A 22,091-nucleotide genomic window follows, 5' to 3' on the forward strand; every position below is an offset into this window, starting at 1 on the left:
AAGAGTCTTGATGGCTCTGTGCAGGATTTTTGGGAGCTGCACTTTTAGCTTTCCCAAGAGATGATGGCATCTTTGGAACAAAACTGTATAGTACAAATTTTAAATAATCATAAATTATTTTAATAAATAGATGTTCTTAAAATGACAATTTATACTGCATCTTTAAACAATGCACTTGATTTTCCTGCATTTTGGTTTAAAATGGTTAAAGTGCATTAATTCAAAAATAATGAACCACTTCGTCATCATTATTGTTTTTTTTAAAAAAATCATATTAATGTGTTGTTAAATCACTAATATTAGTACTGCAATCTAGCAGATTACTTGATGATTTTGCTCTACTTAATACTGTCCAGCAGAAGAAAATAATACTATTTTAAACTCAAACAGCTTTGGCAGTCTCTTAAATTGCTGCTCAATTTTTAACAAAACATAAATATGAGGAAACGCTTGATATGTAAAGCCTCACGGAAAGGAGCTTTGGGCAAAACCATTTTCAGATGCACTGTGGTGTAGAAACCTGTCTTCTCCGAATAAATTTATTATTGATGTTACAGAGGCCTGTGGGGCTTCCTCTTCACCACCAGGCCCCTTTCTTCCATGCTCTTTCACTGTAGAAACATGGACAGCAGCAGTGCTGATGCACTGTAATAGATCAGCCTGAAAGGCATTAATCACACAAAGCATGGAAATCAATCCCTCAAGTTATTTTTGTAATGCCATATATGTAACACACAACGAAAAATACATAGGAGGCAAGAATCAAGTGATAATTATGTAATTTTCAGAAAGCTAAAACATCTCAAAATATACTTAATTTTTATTTGTTCTGTGGAAAAAAATTAGTTGGACCTCGTTAAAAATCTTGATTCTTTCATCTTCTACTGGTAGAATGTAAGTCTGTTGCCGGAGATAACCAGATTACTTAACATTTTCTCCCTAAAATCCCCAACTCTTTTTCTTCATTTTCCATATAAAATATCGGGCTTCAAAGTGATGATAAATCTGTTGTCTGATTTCCATAGTTTAAATAAAGGCCTTCTGGTGTTGTTGCTGTTGTTTACCAATTACAAAGTTCACTGCAAGGCTAGTACATGAAGATGCATCAAAATATAAACACACTTTGTACCCAAAGGCTTTGCACAAACCCGAGTGGTTTTAATCTTTATGCTTTTCCACAAAATCTCATTTTTAAAAAAAAGCATCTGAAATCATAAATAAAAAGGCAAAAGAGGATATGTGAATACAGAATTCCTACTTTGTAACATTCCCCGTCTAATGGTGCTCTGTTCAATCACCCTTTGACAATATCTCTCAGTAGAAAACTAACATCCAAGTGAGAAGAACAAAATAATGTGTAGTTGTTCTTTAAAAACACTTTTTTCAGAAGACTGGTATTTACTAATAAAAATCTCTTCCTTCCTCCTCATATATAAACTAAAACCAGGTATGCAGTTGGTAACATCCATGGCTTCTGCTCATTCCCATTCTGATTCTGAAAACATAAATGCTCCTCTGCCAGGTAAGAACCAGCATTGATTGGACATAAAACGAAGAGAAACTTGATGAACCATCAACATTCAGATGTGCACACATAGCACCTATTTTGACACTCTTCCTTTTATTGCAACATGAAACTAATTCTGGATATCCCACGTTCTTCTCAGTGAAGTATTCAAGGAAGCAAATAAATAACTTTCCACAAACATACAGCGTGCTGGATTGGGCAGCTGCCTCCTTGCATGCAGTGATTTTCATATTCTTGTCTGTTCATACACATTGGTGATACAAATGTTGTAAACATGCCAAACCCTTCCCTTCATAACAAAGGAAGGAAGACAATGGTCAATTGTGCGGAAGCAAATTTTGTTTTTGTTTTTTCAATGCGGCACGCATAGTCAGCTCAACTCAGCTCCACCATTTTTATTTTTCTATTTGTGATGGTAATGCTAATTGCCACGATTTGTTGAGGAAAGCTCTATTTGTTTGAACTGTCCTGTGAGGAGTCACACACAGAATGCATAGAACCCACACAGTGGGTTCTGACAGTGGCACGGTGAGAGGAGAAGCAGCATCTGCATTGTTTCTCTGATGGAACTACGCACCTTCCTCCACTCCTTTCTACAGGACTACAAGAGTAGAGGGTCCTGCAGGGCTTGGGATAAAGAGCAGCACAGCAACACCAATGCCCTGATGAAAGCAGGGCAGGTGCAACCCCGTGCAACTCTGCCACAGCCAAAAGGTAGAGCCTGAGAAGAGGAGAAGAAGCAGATGTTTGAGAAAGGCATTCCCCTCCCTTACAAAGCTAGCCAAGCCAAGCCGTAATAGGCCATACCTCAACAAAAACGAGAAGCAGGTTGCACTACGTGCCTTCTTCTTCTCATCTTCTTTAGATTTGGATAAAACTTGGTTAGTTCTTAGTTGATATCCGAAACTCTGAATAACTGAGTTGTCTGGCAAGTACTCTCAAAATAATCGCAGTACATATTACTCAGAAGGCCACAAAAGGAAAACATTAAAGTTGAAACTAGTGTGCAGAAGAGATTGTGTGCAACTCATAGTTTTAGCATGTTTACAAACATTAGGAAACCACGTAAAATTGGATTACACTTCAAAGTCCACTTATAACTTTTTAAAAAATACTCCTCCCCATTCCTGACCCAGGTGATAAGTAAGGAATACAAGAAGAAAAAAACAGTGGATAGTACTGGAGAAACAGAAGAATATATGATTCAAATCCAATACCAAAAATGAAAAAAAAATCCTTCTCAGATCTTCAGTCTAGAGATCTGAATGCAATAGCCGAGTGACGGTTCCTTGAAAATTTTCTCCACTTGCTCTGTTCCCCACACATCTTGAGTGAAGGGGGGATCAACCAAATACTATTTATGGCCACATCACATGGAAGAAATGAACAAGCAGAGTTTTTATAAAACACATTTGGGTTTGGCATCAAACTCCCAATCAAGTAACCCCATAATTCCAAACTAGAATGGAAAGGCACACATTTGGTTTCTGAGTATTAAAATCAGGAAATAGGGTAATGTATCCTGATGCACATCTTTGTGAGGTGGGGGGAAGAAATAAAATAAAAGGGCATTAATTCCAGCTGTATTTTCTTGGTACTTGCAGAATGAGACCATTCCTTCAAAACATCCTAAAAGATGGCAGACTTTCTGGGCAACAAGCAAAACTGAACTGTCTTGTGTATGCACAATAGTGTAAAGGAAATACATCTTTGTATCTTTTCCCATCTTCCAAATGTACACCAAAGGGAAGCATAAATTAGTGAATTTAAATACATTGTAATACTATTTCTTTTTTTCCAAATAATTTGAGGGCACCCAGCCTTTAAATGGTTTCCCACTGTCCATGATCTGGCAGTACCACCAGCCATTTGGGTTCTTTTCCAATACCTCCATGCAGACACCTTCTTGAAATCCAGCAGTTTCTTCATCTCCCTCATAATCTGCAATGGAGATATAAATATCCTTAAGATTATTATGAATGAACTGAGATTTTTCAATGGGCTTAGGCCTGACAGTGGACACTGGAATTCCATTGCGGTCAGTTGGTATGTAGGAGGCATTATCTGACTCTTCAGAGACCAGTCGACCAGCATGTTTTACTTTAGACTCATTCATTTGGGATTGGGCAGCACTGAAAGATGAATTACGACGTACAGTCCTCAAATGATCTGTGGCAGAAAGTGACTCATTCCTACGCAGGGAACAAGGCAGATTATTATCCTTGGGGGGTGGAGAAACAAACACTGACTGTGGTCTCACTGCTAGCTGTCTAACTCCATTTCGCAATTTGACAGGCCCAGATGTTTTGGAGAAGCTACCAGGTGGCTTATTAGGAATAGGGGGTGTTGTTCTTTTGTTCTGGTTGATAGTATTCAGTGCCTGGACCTTCTTCTCTATTTTCTCCAAGCTATTGGATTTGCTTTCATTTCTTCTGTTTCTTGCCTGTGATATATTGGATGTGGTATCTCCTCCAATGGAGATGTTTTCTTGTTGTTGGTTATCAAAAGACATCAGATAATGAGAAGGAGCCCACCCTTCTATTTCTCCATATTTCAAATACCACCATCCACTTGATTGCTTTTCCAATACTTCCACTTCTATTCCAGCAGGGAAACTGATTTCAGAATCTTGAACTTTTTGATAAGAATCAGTGGTTATATACAGACATTTTGATGGGTTACTTTCATTCTCTGTTTTGGCTAGCTGGCCTGCATAAAATAAGGCATGGGAAGAAGATGTAATGAATTCTGCAGAATTTCTTCTGAAAGACTCTTCAGAGTTTCCAGAAGTTGTCTGAGGTGGACTTTCAGATTCCTCACTTCTTGAACCTTTAAGTCCACCTCTGAGTTGCCCAGTTGGTCTCAGATGATGACGTAAAATACTGATATTCATTATTTCTTGACTTTGAGAATCTGCTTTGTTCAGAAATGGTTTTGGCCTCACCATTGGTTTTCCTCTGCTAGACATGAATTCTCCAGTATCCCTTTTTGTGCTTGATTTGGGTATGCTACTTAGGCCAGCATCTGAGGCTGATCTTGGCTTAGTCTCCTCATTATGGCTGTAATGAGACTTCCCAAAGTTTGTTTGAATACTTTTGGGCTTCAGAAGGGAGGATTTAGGAGAAACTGAACGTGGAGAATTTCTTTGAATCAAAGACAGTGAGGAACTTCGAGAATCAGAATCTCCACTAGATTCCTTGCTTGACAGTGCATCTTCTATGTAAGGTCTAAAACCTTCATTTTCATAGATTGTTTCCTCTTCATGGGTCACATCATCAGAAGATTCTCCAACTTGAAATTTTGCTTTTTGGAGGGATGATCCAGGGGAAGGTTTTGGAAGGTGGAATGAGCTTTTGTCTGAGTTACCATCTTCTCCTTGGCTCAGCTCAGATTCTGAGTCATGACCAAAGGCAGGCACATCATACTCTGGTTCCTCATACATCTGCTTGTGTGGGGAATCTTGGCCATCTCCTGAAGCTGTGGTACTACTTGCTGTTACTTCTTCAGAATCCTTTACTTTATTAGGAGGAGCAGGGGGAGGAACTTTGGGCCTGGTCAGAGTGCTTGTTCGCCTATTTAAATTGGGTTTCTTCCTTTTATCAATATATGATGCTGGAGCCCAGCCTTCTTTTTCTCCAATCTGGACATACCACCAGCCCCCAGAATTCTTGTCAATAACCTAGAGAAGGATTAAATCATAAATTAATTATGGATACAAAACACTAATACATTATTTTTTTATCCAAGATTCTCTTTGATTTTTGCTCACTATATAACAACTATCCATCACTGACTCATTTTCTATTTTAGTCTTACCTCTGCTTTTTGTCCTCCATGAAAGCTTATTCCATCAGCAATACAAGACTGGAACTCTGCAATAGTATAATATTCAACTTCCACTGAAGGTGGCTCAGGAGGTTTAGGTAGTTGAAAGCCCTGTGGCAATAAACAGTGCCATAGAGTTTAATTAAAAATGTCAGAGAACAAGGGAAGAGGGCATTTAAAACCAAATTATTACAAATTTACTTGCAAGAGACAAATGAATATAAATGGTGGCTGCTGAAACTCTCTAAGCAAGAAAATCAAAGTGTTGTCAGTAGTGGTACATCAAACCAAAACCAGAATTGGACAACTCACCATGGTCAACTCACACTGGCTGACTCACCTTGGCTGTCTCCCTGTGGTTGACTCGCTGTGGGACAACTCACCACGGGATAATTCAATGAGGGATAACTCAAGAGAGAGACAAGTAGAACTATAGCTCACCCCAGCCTTGGGGACTTCTAACCTGAGAAGGTTCAAACCTAAAGCAAGACAAGGCACCCTGCAATTAACTTGTCCCTCTCTTGAGTTCATCCTGCAGTGAATTGTCTTGTGGCAAGTTGTCTCGCGGCAAGTGGGCCGGGGCGAGTTGTCCTGGACCCATTTAAAAGTCCTACTGATCAGAATTAGAAATGTTGGTAGTTGTATATAAAACACTGAAGAGCACTGTATTGGGAAAGGTTATCTTAAATTCTCTTAACTCTGATATATACTAAATTGCGATACTTTTGAACACACAGTAAAATCTGCATACCACAAAATTTATGGTTATGAGGCTGGAGCTTCACTTCAGCATTTCTGGCTGAAAGATTAAAAATAAGGTTGACTAACACTCTAATAAGCTTATGTTCTCGTACACCTCATATAAAGATATTAGCAATATATTATTTTATAGGGATCTATTTAACCACCATCATGGATGAATTTAGTTACCCAGCTCATAATACTTCACCTCATGATAAAAAAACCTAACCTACCACTTGTTTTCCTAATTGCTCAGTGGGAAACCAAGGGCTGGTTTCCTGTACTTAAGTTCTAAATATTAGGCAATGTGTTTGTGTAATACTAAATATATAGTGACTTAAATATAAAAACAAAATCACTACTCACCAAACTAGATTCTCTTCTTGGAGGAGGTTTCATACGCAGATTTGGAGAACCTTCACAAAGAAGGAATATTTCCAAATTATTGTCAGTAAAATTGTGAGTAAAAGGGTAAAAAGTGTTTTATTAAAATGTTTATTAACTCTTAAGTCCAGAGGGTTTTTTCCCCCCAATCAAAGATATTCTAATAGCCACTGTATTTAAAAAACCCGAGCAGATGAAAAGAATCTGCTCTAGAGGACGTTCCAGAACAGACCATAATAATATATTTCTTGTACTGTTTTACTTGGACTTCTACAGCTGGAAAATGGGCTTTTTCAATATTTCTAATATTCTTACATGTTCAAGTAGTAACAGGCAATCCTTATATTTAAGCTTGAATCAACATGCCAGTATTATTATTTCAAACTTGTAAAGCAATTATGATTTCTCTGTTTTAACTAAACTAACTCCTATATTTTATACCAAGGGAAATTTCAAAAAAAATATCTGTATGTAATGTATTACTTTAATTTAAGATGCTTATTATCAGAGGAGAATAACCATGGTCAGGTTCTCTGACAAGAAGGGAATCACTACCAGATACACCACCAGACAGTCCTTTCAACATACAAATAATTCCAAGATTACTAATATGGATTTCAGTTCTGTTTCAAGTTGTTTTCAATACAGTAGCTGTTTTGGGATTAAGAGGGTTGGGTGGAGATAAAATCATATGGATTATTGCTGACCTTAGTGTGTGTGTGTGTGTGTGTGTGTGTGTGTGTGTACAAATGTGCAGATTATTTCACACTGTGGAAAGATGTGCAAAAATCAATGGTCCTGGCAGATGAAAAAGTTGCATCTTTTTTCACTATAGATTTATAGATTACTTTTCTAGGTAAGTTTTATATGGAATGGTGCTACCTATTATGTCCATTGTGTTCATTTATTCAAGGATTAGATTCATTGAATTGATTATATGACAAATGTATGTGCTTTGTACTTATATACCTTGCATGGAAACAGGCTAGGAAACTTAATATTAAGAAGCAGTATAAGAGCTGATCAGAAGGGGGCATCATGAGCCTTTTCAAGAAACAGTAATTATTTTTATATACCCAAACCCTGCAGTCTATCATAGATCTTGGAGGTATTAAACATAGGATCAATGCTGAGATAAGACAGTAGAATGGCAACCTACAGTCCACTGTTTAGGCAGTTTCTTAGCAAATATATCACTTTACCCTGAAATAACTAATATCTGTGTTGTGTGTGTGTTTGTATGTACATGCGTGAGGGTATGTGTGTAGAAGAAAGAGAGAGAGAGAGAGCATGCTATACATGAGTAACCAGCAATCTTAAAACTACTCAAATTCAAGTGTACACAGTCCTTCTAGGGACAAAACAAGCATAGAGAATGGGCAACAATGAACAACTAATGGCAGTTTAATCCACACAGCAGCATAGGAAAAGCAGTTTAGGAAGGTAATCAATACCCCATATCACACTATTGCCAGTCACAGTGTATAACTTATTACTGTCTATCTGAATGTTAAGAATTTTGGAATTTGGACTGTGGCTACAGCATGTTCCAAGGAATAATAGAACATTATTGAAGAGTTGTAAGATTAAAGCCACAATCTTACATTAATTTACCACAGAATTAAGTGGGGCTTACTTCTGAGTAATTGCACATTCATACACAGAACAATATGCATATCTCAGCTTCATATAAACTTGGGATGCAGATCCCCATATAAAGTATATGTAATCTTACACATGCTAAAAAAAATAACTGCATGCAAAGGAGCAGTATTGCCCAAACTAACTCATTTTTGTATAAGAGTTTATAAGATTTTAAACTCATGAAGAAATGAAACAAAATTAAATTTGGAAAAATTAACAACTGAGAAATATCAGAATGGACAATTAACAAGAGGCAGCAAAATGTTTAAATCATAAGCCTTCTAACTCTTCTAGGCCACTGTTTTTTTCAATTTACAGTCCCATTTTATCTGTGTTTCTAAGTGATACGCTTTGGGAGAGGGAAAGTTAGAAGATCACCATGGTCTTACTTATTTGAGCTCTTTGTGGGGCAATCCGTGCTATGGCAGGAGACCCCTGCACCTGTTTTGAAATCTGCTTGTCTTGGGTCATCATGAAATTGCCATTGGAGTCATTGCATAAGATGGGCAAGCTTATTTCTTTCTTGGTGACATGCGATTCCATCGTTTCAATTTCTGACTGAGTTTCCTTGTCACTGGAAGATTTCTTGTTTAGCAAGTTGCTGATCTCCATGATGTTTCCTATAATTTCCACTGGCCCTGTAAGATTCTTTTTCCGAGAGGGAAGCTCATCTTTTGCTTTCTTCAGATACGATGCTGGGGCCCAGCCTTCTTTGTCTAAATATCTGAAAATACAAAGAGCGATTGCAGTTTAGCTGCTTATACCATAATTACAAAATGTGGTGCAGAAACTGAGTTAGCATTACAGATAGCCCTCAACTTACAACAGTTTGTTTAGTGACCATTTGAAGTTACAACGGCACTGGAAAAAGTGACTTATGACTGTTTTTCACATTTATAACCACTGCAGCATCCCCATGGTCCCGTAAGCAAAATTCAGATACTTGGCAACTGACTCATATTTATGACATTTGCACAGTGGTGGGATTCAGCCAGTTCGCACCACTTCGGCAGAACCGGTAGCTAATTTTTTGTTGCCCAGGCCCAGAATGGACTTCCAGAAGCGGCATCCACACAGAGAACCGGTTGTTCACATATTTGAATCCCACCACTGCAGTGGCAGTGTCCCAGGATCACGTGATCACCTTTTGCTACCTTTGATAAACAAGGTCAATCGGTAAGCCAGTTAAACCAGATTTACTTAACTGTATTATGAACTTAACAACTGCAGTGATTAACAACTGTGCTAGATCTTAACAACTGTGGCAAGAAAGGTCATAAAATGAGGCAAAACCTACTTAAGAAATGTCTTAATTAGCAACAGAAATTTTGGGCTCAATTATGGCCTCAAGTAAAGGACTATCTGTATTTTAGAAAGATGACCGAAATGTTTAAAAATAATAAAACTATTAAATAATCTAACCTGATTTCCTCTAATTGTTTTCTTATATTGTTCTAGTTTGATGATTATGAACATTTCTATAAATGATATTTCTTTGTCACATCTCTAAGAGGTCATCCTTCATCTTATCTTTACCACAGCCATCCCGTGGAGCCGAATGGGCTCAGAAAGAGGGATTGGGTCAAAGTCATTGAGTGAGATTCCATGGCTAAAAGTCTGGATCTTTTTAAGTCTAGTCTAGTCCAGTATTTCACCATCATCATCACTGTAACAAGTTCACCAAATTTCAAATGCATTTGAATTGCTTTGTTTGTAACATTATCTTTTATTTGCAATCATTCCATGTTTTTCAAAGAAACAGCTATTTTTTTTTAACCACAAATAATAATTAAGGAAGAAAGTCAGAAGAGGTGCAAATACCATTGAACTGATAGTGTTAGGAACTATCTATCTGAAGTACAGATGGTCCTCAACTTATGATCACAACTGAGCCCAAAATTTCTGTTGTTAAGTGAGACATTTGTTACGTGAGTTTTGCCCCATTTTACGACTTTTCTTGCAGTTGTTAATGAATCACTGCGGTTTATAAGTTAGTAACTTGGTTGTTAAGTGAATCTGGCTTCCACATTGACTTTGCTTATCAGAAATTCACAGGAAGGGATCATATGACTCTGGGATACAGGAAAGGTATAAATATGAACCAGTTGCCAAGCATCTGAATTTTGATCATATAATCATGGGGATGATGCAAAGGTCGTAACTATGAAAAATGGTCATAAGCCATATTATTCAGTGCTATAGTAACTTTGAACAGACACGAAACGAATTATTGTAAGTCGAGAACGACATAATAAAAGACTACCAGAGTAGAGAAGCAGAACTTGAGAATGATTGCTTACTCAAAATAAAATATTAGTAATTTCAATTAAATTAATTCTTAAGTAAATGTTCTTCAAGAATCCCACTTTAGTTTAGTTTATTAATATTTCTATACCGCCCTTCTCCCGAAGGACTCAGGGCGGTGCACAGGGCAAGAATAAAATACAAAGTTACAAATATTAAAAGAAGATTAAATAGTTGCCCATTAAAACAATTAATACACTACATTTATAAAAACCCCAAAAATACAACAATAGAAATACAAAAATAAAAACCCCACCAATCCCCCATCAGGCCAGGCCGGCTTGTTCGAACAAAAATGTCTTCAGATCGCGGCGAAAGGAGCGAAGATCGGGCACCATCCGGAGCTCTACCGGTAACTGATTCCATAGTTCCGGAGCGCCCACAGAGAAGGATCTCCCCCTGGGGGCCACCAATCGACATTCTCTGATCGGTGGCACCCTGAGGAGACCCTCTCTGTGGGAACGCACAGGGCGCAGGGAGGTTGATGCCGGCAGCAGGTGTTCCCTGAGGTACTCCGGACCCCTGCCATGTAGGGCTTTAAACACCATTACTAGTACCTTGAATCTCACCCGGAAGACAACTGGTAACCAATGCAGCTCACGGAGCAGAGGTGTAACATGGGAGTATCGGGAGACTCCCAGCACAACTCTCGCGGCTGCATTCTGTACCAGTTGGAGCCTCCGGGTGGTCCTCAAGGGCAGCCCCATGTAGAGAGCGTTGCAGTAATCTAGACGAGAGGTCACGAGCGCATGAGTGACCGTGCATAAATCATCCCGGCTTAGATAGGGCCGCAACTGGCGCACCAGGCGAACCTGGGCGAAAGCCCCCCTAGTCACAGCCACTATGTGGTCTTCCAAGGTGAGCCGTGAATCTAGGAGGACTCCCAAGTTGCGAGCCCTATCTACAGGGGGTAATAATTCACCCCCCATAGAAAGAAATACTTTGAAATACAGGAAGGAAAAACTGTGTCTGAAATGGTATAGGGTTTCCTGCCTGAGCAGGGGGTTGGACTAGATGACCTCCAAGGTCCCTTCCAACTTTACTATTATGATTATGATTACATATATTAGTTTTATTTCTAGTATATTTTTAAATCAATATAAAAGAAGGACTTAATTTGAATGAAAGCTAACTAGACAGTTCAGCCCCAGAAATATTTAGTTCAGAAGCTAATCTCAGTTTCAAGTTTATCCAACACAGAAACTTAGGAGAAAAAGCCCCCCCCCCAAAAAAAAAAGAAAGAAAGAAAGAAAGAAAATAGAAAAGAATCTATTTCGGAAATATGGAAGAAATTAGTCAATTATTAAAAAGCATGTTCAGTTTGTCAGTGCCTTCTGGCCAACTGAGCAACATTATTCACACTCTGGTAGATAAGAGTCTTGAAGAATCATGAACACCAACTAGCTTCAGAAGACATGATAAAAAAAAGCTCCTTAATTTCACAGCACATGGACAGATTTAACCATAGTTAATTGAACTTGGTAGACCAAGTTAAAGATGCTAGGGAATTCCTAGAAGCTTGGCCCTCAGCCATCAGTAACACGTAAAGATAAAGAACATTTATACGCTATTCAAAAGAAACCATAAAAAGGTAAAAGAAAAGAACAAGATCAGAATACCCCCTTGCCAGCAGTCAACATTCCATATAAGCAGGGATTAATATCAGGATTAACACCAAACAAACAATAAACAAAACTCTAATCAATGGACTACCAATTCAAACAATCAAGAAGTAAACAAAGGTCTAATCAGGGAACTACCAAGACGACAATATTCCCACCAGTACTGACAGGGCAAGCGACTGTACATAAATAGAAAGCAATTTTCGCTCCCTGCTAGCACTGAAGATGTTACCTAGTCTAAGAATGAAATGTCTACAAGAAAACAACCAAGCTCAGAGAGCACCAAGGACTCTACAGACAAGAATAAACAACTCAATAGCAGCCTCTTCACCATCCCAAGGACAACACAAGAGAGAACTCCCTGTAAAAATCACAGGCCCTGGTGTGAAGCTTATAGGACAGAGACATCTAATTTGAGGAAATGCAGAGTTATTCATGGGAGACAGCAGGGACTATTTTGTGATTTTTATCTAAAAACACCTTATATTTTCTTGCTCAAATCTGTGAAGGAAAACAATGAAAACAATGTGCCGGGCTAATGGAAAGTCTCCTCTTAGTTCCTGAATTCCAAAAGAAAACAAAACTGCTCTCTTTCATGCAATGACTATTAACGGAATGAGTTTCATTTTAAACAAATCTTATGTTGTCTGTGTATATATACCCGACAAATGAATCAGTCACACAGATTCAGTGAAGCAGCTGTGTTTTTCTTTTGAAGTTTTCAAGAATCTTCTCATTTCAGCTGAAAGATTGGAAATTGAGATCTGCAAAAAGTTAAGCAAGTCAGAATAGGATTTAGGAATAACCCTAGGCCAGGGGTCTGCAACCTTGACAACTTGACAACTCCCAGAATTCCTCAGTTAGCATAGCATAGCTGGCTGAGGAATTCTGGGAGCTGAAGTCCACAAGTCTTAAAGTTGTCAAGGTTGCAGACCCCTGGCCTAGGCCATCGTACCCAGAACTAGCACATTTGACAAAGAACTTATGCATTAGCCATTAGTTTTCATAGCTAGCTTTTATGGAAAGCCTTAAGTACAAGTTAATGCAACAACTATTGGCCAATTTTCTGAACAAGTATAGAAATGCAAAAATGAGAGAAAAGAGGATCTTTTTCTTGTTCTGAAAATGGAATACAATCAGAAGACTGCAAGAAGGCAGAGCAGAAAAAGGGGGCTTTTGGATTTTCTATTCACAAATCCACTAATGTTTTTAATGCTCTTTGAAGGTAAAACTTAATATTCCAACCATGATTCTAAAGGAAAAAGGTGAATGGGCAAAACTGCCTCTGTTTGAGCATTTTCTTCCCCTTTAAAACATCTGCTTTCCAGCTCCAGAACACTGGAATTATTCCAGAGGGAAGGAAACTAGGAAGGGAGTGGAAGGGGGAGAAAAGTGAAAATCTGACCAGAATCATCATTTTGTATTTATATTTAAGGAGGAGAATGTTAAGAGTTTAAGGTGGAACTTACTTTTTTTTTGCTCTTGTGGCAGCTAATTCACCATTATAAAAAACTTTCTAACAAGCACTGTTTATAGCAGGGGTAGGCAACCTTGGCTCTTTTATGACTCATGGACGTCAACTCCCAGAATTCCTGAGCCAGCCATGCTGAGGGGAAAGAGAGAGGTTTCCAAGCTGAGCCATGTTGGCTCAGGAATTCTGGGAGTTGAAGTCCATGAATCATAAAAGAGCCAAAGTTGCCTACCCCTGGTTTATAGCAATGACCTAATTAGCAGAAATTCTCCTACTGATCAATTTTCAAAGCTATTTGTGATAACATAATGCATGTCCTTTTCTGTGTCCCTTTTATTCCTAGCAACATTTCATGTGATCTTTTATGAATCTCTGTAATTAGCTGTTTAGTGGATGAAGGAAAGCATAGCAGAGAATTGGATGGAATATAGAGCCACAAGAGAACTAAGAATGCAAGAATTTCAGTATTTCTGACTCTACCTGATGTAAGAAATATTATAATGAAATATTTATATCCTTTGTATTTACATTTGGGCAGATCTAGCATTTGTTGTTTTAGTACTACTTTTAGTACTAATCTAAATTGAAAAACTCCTATTCTTGATTAGTCTACAAAAGAATTTCCTTCTCATTAATTCAGTTATGACTCTAGAGGAAGATCTGAATAGGAATTTCATATCTCAGAATAATTTAAAGAATCAGTTTTCATTACTGAGTTGTAAGAAAATGTAAAGCAAAGCACATTCCTTATAGCTGTTCATGAGGTTTATTATATTTGGGTACCAATGAAATCTGAGCTGCTGGTCATTGCCCTCAAGGTAAATCTCTTTAATTGGCTAACATTATGCAAAGGAAAGAGGTGGGATTAAACAGACCCTATGGAGATCTTAAACTTCTACTTTAAGTCATTCTAGATAGGCTTTTCCTATCAGTGTTGTTACAATCCAAGACACAAAGTATACATCTTCTAATGCTGAATTATATGAGCAGCTTTGCCATTCAGTTTCAAACAAACCCTTCAAGTTTTGACATCCATGAACTATCTTAAAGACCAATAACAGGCCATGTTAAATCTCAGAAATAATGTGTGAACAACGAAATATTTTTCGTTGTACTATTAAGGTAGCTGAAGTGGTCTTTAAATTATAGCAGAGGCAACAAGCTGTTGCATGGTGTTATTTGGGGAATAGCTTATTTAGATCTTCTCCACATTCCTCTCTCAATTTAGTGACTATATAAACATAAATAATCTCTGTTGGAAAAATTCTGAATGTAAAATTGCAAACATGATACCATTTCATCATGGGAGTTTTTAATAAAATAGAAGAATAGCAGCAAAAACATTGTTTTCTTTTTCATCTTCTTTGTAAGAACAATATCCTCCTTTTTACAGTTTCCCATAATAGCAAGCTCTTCCCTTCCCCCCAAACCACCAGATATATCCATAAATATATGTACAGTGGTACCTCGATACTTGATTGCTTTAAAAGTTGTCAAATTTCTGTACTAGAAAACATGGATAGGGCTAGCTAGAAATTTAATTAATTTTGTATGAAGAGGATACGTGGCACTTTTGAGCATTCTATGTAGCTAAGAGAACAGGATACCCAATGACATTCTCTGTGTATTTTCAATGTTGGTATAAGCAAAAGATAAACAAGGCTTATTTTCAGACTGCAATATGAGTGATCAGAGAGGATAAAAAATCTAATTATAATCTAGAATTTCCTATAGTGTAGTCATCTTAAATGAAAATGCTGAATACTTTAAAGCTCTGTTAGGTTTAAGATAAAGTAAAATTTGCTAGTACAAAATCAATCTTTAAAAACAAAAAGGGAATTCAAAAGTAAAATCAGGGAGAGTTGATGACATTGTTTTTCCTCCTGCAAATGCTCTGCACTCTGCTCCTGCACCCTTGGCTTTGGATTAAAGTCCAGAGAATGATTTAAAGAGAGAAGAATGCAGAGCTGACACAAGGCCAACCATTCTCTGCTCACAGTGTTAAGAGTCTACTCCCACTCTATCAGCTTTCCTTTATTGTTGATGGAAAAGTTAGTAATGAAGATGTTACTACAGTCACTATGTTTATACAACATATAGATCTCAGTATGTTTCCATTATTCAAACCATAGGTGTTGTAAGATGGTCAAACTTCAAAAGCAAATAACAAACTATGAAAAGTATCTATTTTATATGCAAAGTAAAATGAACAGAAGATAATTTGCAGGACCCTGGGGTGAAATGGGTCATCCAGAAGACGGTTCTGTAATGTGACTAGGTGCATAAGTTTGCATTATACAAGGCAACCCTTTATTACAGGTTTACTTAAAGCCATTCAGGAGCCAGGTTTTCAGGCTTCTTGATCAAATATATTCTTTTTTTTCATTTGAATTACAGTGATTTTACTTAATAGTTGAACTGCAAGGCTGCAAACTTTATCACTCTTTGGGAAAAGACCCAGCTAAATTCTGTGGGATATTTCAAAGAAAGTAAGGAAGCAAAAGTATTAGGATCAGTTTGTAAACCTGGCTGTTAACAGTTAACATTGACTACTTTTATATTTTGTTGTGCTTTTGATCTTTATTGCATCAACCAGAAACAGGAGTGCATTGTGCTGAGCACAGCAAATGCCTACGTGGCATTTAATGTATTTAGAACTATGTCATTAAATAAAAAACCCTTCGTTTCTGCATGGAACTAATTATTTAAAGCTACCAGAAGGAAAGTGTTTGAATTACAGCCAAGATTACCTCTTCTCTGCAAAAATTCAACACATATGCTAGTAGAACACGTTGCTCTTTAAAAACCTTGTTACAGCTGAATGCAAATTACATACATGTATACACACAAAGACAGAGTGCTTCCCATAGTTTAAAATATCATATTACAATCCTATGGAAGATGGTTCACTGCTTTAGTTGGAAAAAGTAGGAAAACCCCCAGAAAATTTGATTGGAAAATCCACTTAAACACCCATCCTTCTTAAATGCAAGAACAGCTATACTTGGTTTTAATTTTTCTCTCTGATTTGTAAGACATGTCCTCTATTCTCTCCCTAGCTGAAGAAATCTGCAAACTGCAAATCTTATTTTACAAATATTATTAAAATAGTTTAACTGGCTTTTATAACATTATTAACATTTCTATATATTTGAAACATTTTGGGTCCTACCTTTGATAGAAATATATAGGATTTTGTTGGAACCAAAAGGCTTGCACATGCCAAAATGACATTACCTTATGTACCACCATCCTTCCAGGTTCTTTTGAATGACTTCCACAGTGACTCCCTTGTCGAAACTAATTTCATCCTTCCCCTGGCTGGTATATGACTGAATTGTGACATATTTCTCTTCTAGCAAAGAGAGAGAAGACAACATCAGTTAAGATCAAACAGCTGTTTTGTCTTCTCTCATTGTGATTTCAAATTATTTTGCAGGCAATTAAAATCCTTGAGCATTGCAGAGGTGGAGTCTTGCTTGTGAGATCATATACCTATTAATTATCATACTGTAAGCATGCCTGTGTCAGCACCATCACCACCGCCCAGCTCCTTTCATGCCAATAAATGAGACAGGGTGTCTAGAGAAGGGGGTCCCCTGCATCATACATATGGTATTGACAAAAAAATCAAACAAGCTGCCAAAGAAGCAAAGCAGCACTGGAGGAATCTTCTCCAGCTGGCTCCATTTAGCACACACATGATTATAGTAACCCTGCATTACTGGAATCTGTACAGTGAAGCTGGAGCATGACCAAAACTCTTCAACCTAGAGGAACAGACTGAACTATACTTTTCACATTCCAACAGACAATATCACGTTTCAGTACAAAGCAGCCAGGATTTGCTTTTGTTGATTAGATCATATTCTGCTTTCCAGGTCATCTCTACTCATAAAAGAAGAGCAAGTGTATCTTTTTAACCTTTTTTAAAATAAAAATTGCTAATTCATTGTTAACCTCCTGGATTGCTATAAACACTTGCACCATCAGGAAAACACATCGCACAATTTAGTTAACCATGTTCATAGGAACACTGGTCCTTTTAAGCCAGCACTGGTTATACAGAGGGAAGGATTTTACATTGATAAGTTGTGGGCCTGATAAGTTGGACCTTCCATACAGAGGGCATGTAGTCTACCTCTGAGGTATAGTCCTGTTAAACTAGGTATCAACATTGTCTGGTATTTCTCACAGACCATGATCCAAAGGCAGGCAAGATCCTGTTAATCGAGAAACACTCCTCCTGATATTGTTTTGGGATTACAGGACAGTTTCTGTCCTCACTTTAATATTTAAAGTCCAAAATCCTTATTTATTATTTGCATATCCTCTTTTTCTTCCAAAGGAACTTGAGAATAGCTACAATATATATTTTTTCCAATTTTATAGTTCTTATAAGAATTTAGAAAGGGAGAATAAGCCAAGGCTATAGATAACCCAGCTGTCTTTACAAATAAGATTTGAAGCAGAATTCTTTCACCTTAATTGGAGACTGGCATACGCGCACAGTTGGTCTGGCAGAAGTGGTTGTCCTTCCCTATTCCATGAACAGCTTTCAGGAGATATCGCACAAGTGATGGAAGGGACTCTACTGAATATGATTATTTTTCTCCTAAGACCTCAAAGAGACACATTCAGAAGTCTTCTTTCTTGACAACAATACTATAAGGAAAGTTGGCTGATCAGCCCAAAGCCACCTAGCAAGCTTTATGGCTAAGTAAGGACTTGAACAGGGGCCTTCTTAGAAATCATTATTCACACATTTAAGATTATGTCAGAATGGAGACAAAGTTACCCAAATCTTTTATCAGAAGAAGCCTAAATTGTGGAAATTATATATTGATATGCTGTTGCCTATTTCTAGAGCATGTGTGCTAAAAGAAGTTATAGAAGCAAAATATCCCCACATTAACATAAATAATACATCTGCATATGGTTGAACATTGTGGATAAGGAAGCCAGGTTTCTTATGTAAAATGTTTTTAAAGAAATGAGGGATAATGTTCCAGAGGAAAATAAAGAATATTAATAGTAGATAGTATGACATCAACTAGATTATTTGAAACTGCAGAAATTTAAACACAACAAATTAAATAGAAAAATCCCAAGAGAAAGGGTTAGTTTTAGATTGCTATTAGAGCCAATGAAGATGGATAAAAGCAACCTCATAAAAAAGTTCATAAATGGAAGGGATGGGGAGATTATGAATATCTGGAGTAGATTAGTCTCAGATGTTTTAAGATTGAGGGATGGTGTGTAGAACATAATTAGATATAGTGTGGTTTGCCAGGACTCATGAGATTCCAGGCTAATTCAGATAATATTGTGGATCCACCATTACTGTTACAAGGATTTCTGATTTTTAGCCATGGAACTGAAACTGGTTTAACTTCTTTTGTAACTTGCACATCAACAAATCTGAACTATGGTCAGTAGCATTGGTTGAGCTTAGGTGCTTGGCATAGTTTGAAGAGTCTTGATAATCTTATTGACCAGCTGTGAGGTTCTACATATTGCTAATAAGAGGATAGGAGATAACAGCAATGCAGACAGGATTACTCTTGCTTCCTGTTTACTGACAGTTTTAACATGTTGTTTTCAGCATAGCTTATGAATCAACTATTTTCTGTTGCTGGTTAGAAAACAATAAAGTCTACATGAACAGAATCAATGCTGGCAATGCATTTTAACAAACCGACAACTGTGACTCATTAGAATGGCTGTTTTTGATTTCATATTACAATGAAGGAAGTACAGTCACAAGTAGCAAAATTGATAGCACAGTTCTGCCCTTTCAAAATATGTACTGTAAACCTCTCATAAACCTTATAAACCTCTGGGTTTATAAAACATTTAGTAAACACATAGGTCTTCCCCATATTTTATTTATCAAATTTAGAAATTGCCCATCTCTCTCATTGAGACGGGAGACAAATAAACATAAAAGTTATACACAACTATTATAATAAAAATAGTTAAAAGAAAGAAAAAAGAAAGACAAAGAGGGGATTTAGGGCACTATTATCTCTAGATACATTTGGAATGATGATTGACCATACTAACCGGAGATGATGAATAAAGTATATTCTAATATCAACTGTGTTACATGGTTTCCCTTATGCAACCTTGTGTTATAAAAATACTGTGGACCTGTAGTAGATCGTTCCTCATGACACTAGTACCCATAGTGGAATGATACCAATCTGATTCCCAGCGGCAAATGAGTTTATGTAACAAACATAATGAACATATAACTTACTTCTTAATAAAAATACCACTCTCTCATCCCCTTTAAATGAACTAATGGCATCAGGACATTAATATTTCATATAGAGTAAACTGTTTTTCATTATACAGCTTTTGGTGGAAAAAGGAAGGAAAAAAGTAATTCCAAACCTCTCTTCATGCACAGCCGATTTTGAAAACTGTGATATAAAACATAAGCATTTTTGATGAATAATGAGGTGTCAGCTTATCTGTCAAGCATTCATTTAAATAAAAATAAATATAGTTTCCAACAAAGGATTCAGCAGCATTTTGGAGGAGCCACTACAGCTGTTATAAAGTTCAGAGTAAACCAGTTAAACATTAGAATGTTTTATGTGACTCATGTATAATAAATAACATTTTGCCTGCTTCCTAAGCCTCAATACTTTAACATAACTGTCTGATTGTGTAGAGGATATAGGAGTATGTACATCATCTGACTACTCTGTGTTGACAGGAAAGATTTGAAGAAAGACTGTTATGATATTCAGCTAAATGGGATACAGTTCTATATGAAGTACTTTACCAAAAGTTGCTTTTGTAATGCACTATCATACTGAGAAGAGCTGAGTGAACTGTAGTCTCTAGACTCAATCTGTGTATCTCCAGATTTTCATATTGTCTATTAATCTTGGAGAGATGGACTTGGAATGTAAGGATTAATAAATTACCCAACCCCTCTTGTTTTGTGCCTAATGGTGCAGGTCAAAACTGCAATATTAAAAGGGGGGAGATAACAGGAGCAAGAATAATAATTTTATATAATTCTTAGCAGTCATATTGGAATTGCCATTCATACCCTTAAATCCAATGTTCTGCTCAGGGCAAGAATCCCAAATCAAAGCATTCCAGATGGCAGCTGTATGGTCTCCACTTAAGCACATCAGCTGAAGGAGAGCCCCCCCCCCCCAATCTGTCACTGTGGTCAGTTCCATTGTTTTTCCCCTAAAAAAACATAATCTACCTTCCTGTAACTTAAATTCATATTTATGTGTATTGAACTTTTGGACTAGAATGCAAAAAGCTTCTGATTCTATGTGACATCCTTTCTGTATTTGAAGGGTGCAGCTATATTCTTCAATATAGTTTGAAGTTGAAACATATCTTGCACTTTCAATGTCTCTTCCCAAGACACAGTTTCTAATATCCTGAACATCCACAGGGGTCTTTTCTTGATCTGTTCCAATTTTTCTACATCTTTCTTAAAATATAGTGTCCTCGACAACTGGTGGATAAAATCTTTCTAATTTGCTCTGAGCTGGACTCCATCTAATCAATTCCCATGCAGATGATTTCTATAAAGATGACTGAAACAAATTTTGGGATGAGTTTAGTCTCAAGAAAGTATACAGAGGTTTTGGAGCTCTCAGGACAGCTACTTGTATATTAGATCCATACAGTTTCCTGGTTGGTTAAGACCTCCAAGGACAATACATATGGGTTGATCCATGCTGTGACAAATACCTCTGAGGGAGTTGATGGTATGCCCCACCCAAGATTCCACCCAAGTGATTTGGATAATTTTCATCTATTTTTGTCCTTTTCAGAGAAGGATGATGAGAAAATGGTTGGTCTCCCAAAGTCTAAAAATAGTCCAAATGCTTCTACACTATGTACTTGGTGGAGCAGTGGGCTAATGCCTCCTTAAGTAACACCAGCTGCCTGCAATTAGTGCAGGTTCGCATCCCACCAGGCTCAAGGTTGACTCAGCCTTCCATCCTTCCGAGGTAGGTAAAATGAGGACCCAGATTGTTGGGGGCAATTAAGCTGACTTTGTAATAATGCCGCTTGGGTGTGTGTGTGTGAAAGCCCTAATAAGCAGGCATATACATAGAATGAAGGCTACTGCTAAGCTTGTAAGCTGCCCTGAGTCTTCGGAGAAGGGCGGGATATAAATGGAATTAAAATAATAAATAAATAAAAATATGTGGTTTATGAAAAGCTGTTTTTTGTAAACAAAAATATTGTGAGGTTGAATATATTGTTCTATTTAAACACTTCATATGGCCACCCATCTCATTACTACCTGCCAACAAATAAGAAATTAACACTAGGTGGGGAAAAACAGAGCTCAATTAATTAAAAAGAAATTTCAAAGAGAAATTTCAACCAGCTATTGTTATAGTTCCTAATTCTTCATTAAGAAGAAAACTTTTGCCAGATTATTCCATAATCTATGTGTTTCAATTATTAAAACTGAATATTTTACAATTGTCTTCAATACTTTTCAAGCTACTCTGATTTCATTTGGTGTTGCCACATCTACTGTAATATGCTCTTTGAACTACTTAAATGTCCAGAG

General features: G+C 37.2%; 1 protein-coding gene across 1 annotated transcript in view; it reads right to left on the bottom strand.

Annotated features, from left to right (window-relative positions):
* Window positions 1-3,311: 3,311 nt before the first annotated feature.
* The window catches only part of SH3PXD2A (SH3 and PX domains 2A), a gene marked incomplete at its 3' end in the record, with an annotated part of 103,535 nt that continues 84,755 nt past the window's right edge, over window positions 3,312-22,091 (bottom strand). The window contains exons 5-9 of the mRNA XM_081330056.1: window positions 16,757-16,874; window positions 8,512-8,846; window positions 6,461-6,510; window positions 5,345-5,464; window positions 3,312-5,207 (exon numbers count right to left, since the gene is read on the bottom strand). Of these exons, the coding sequence (XP_081186182.1) occupies window positions 3,312-5,207; window positions 5,345-5,464; window positions 6,461-6,510; window positions 8,512-8,846; window positions 16,757-16,874 (2,519 nt within the window). The remainder of the gene's footprint in view (window positions 5,208-5,344; window positions 5,465-6,460; window positions 6,511-8,511; window positions 8,847-16,756; window positions 16,875-22,091) is intronic.

The sequence above is a fragment of the Vipera berus genome, assembly GCF_964194415.1.
Source record: "Vipera berus genome assembly, chromosome: 5".
Lineage (NCBI taxonomy): Eukaryota > Metazoa > Chordata > Lepidosauria > Squamata > Viperidae > Vipera > Vipera berus.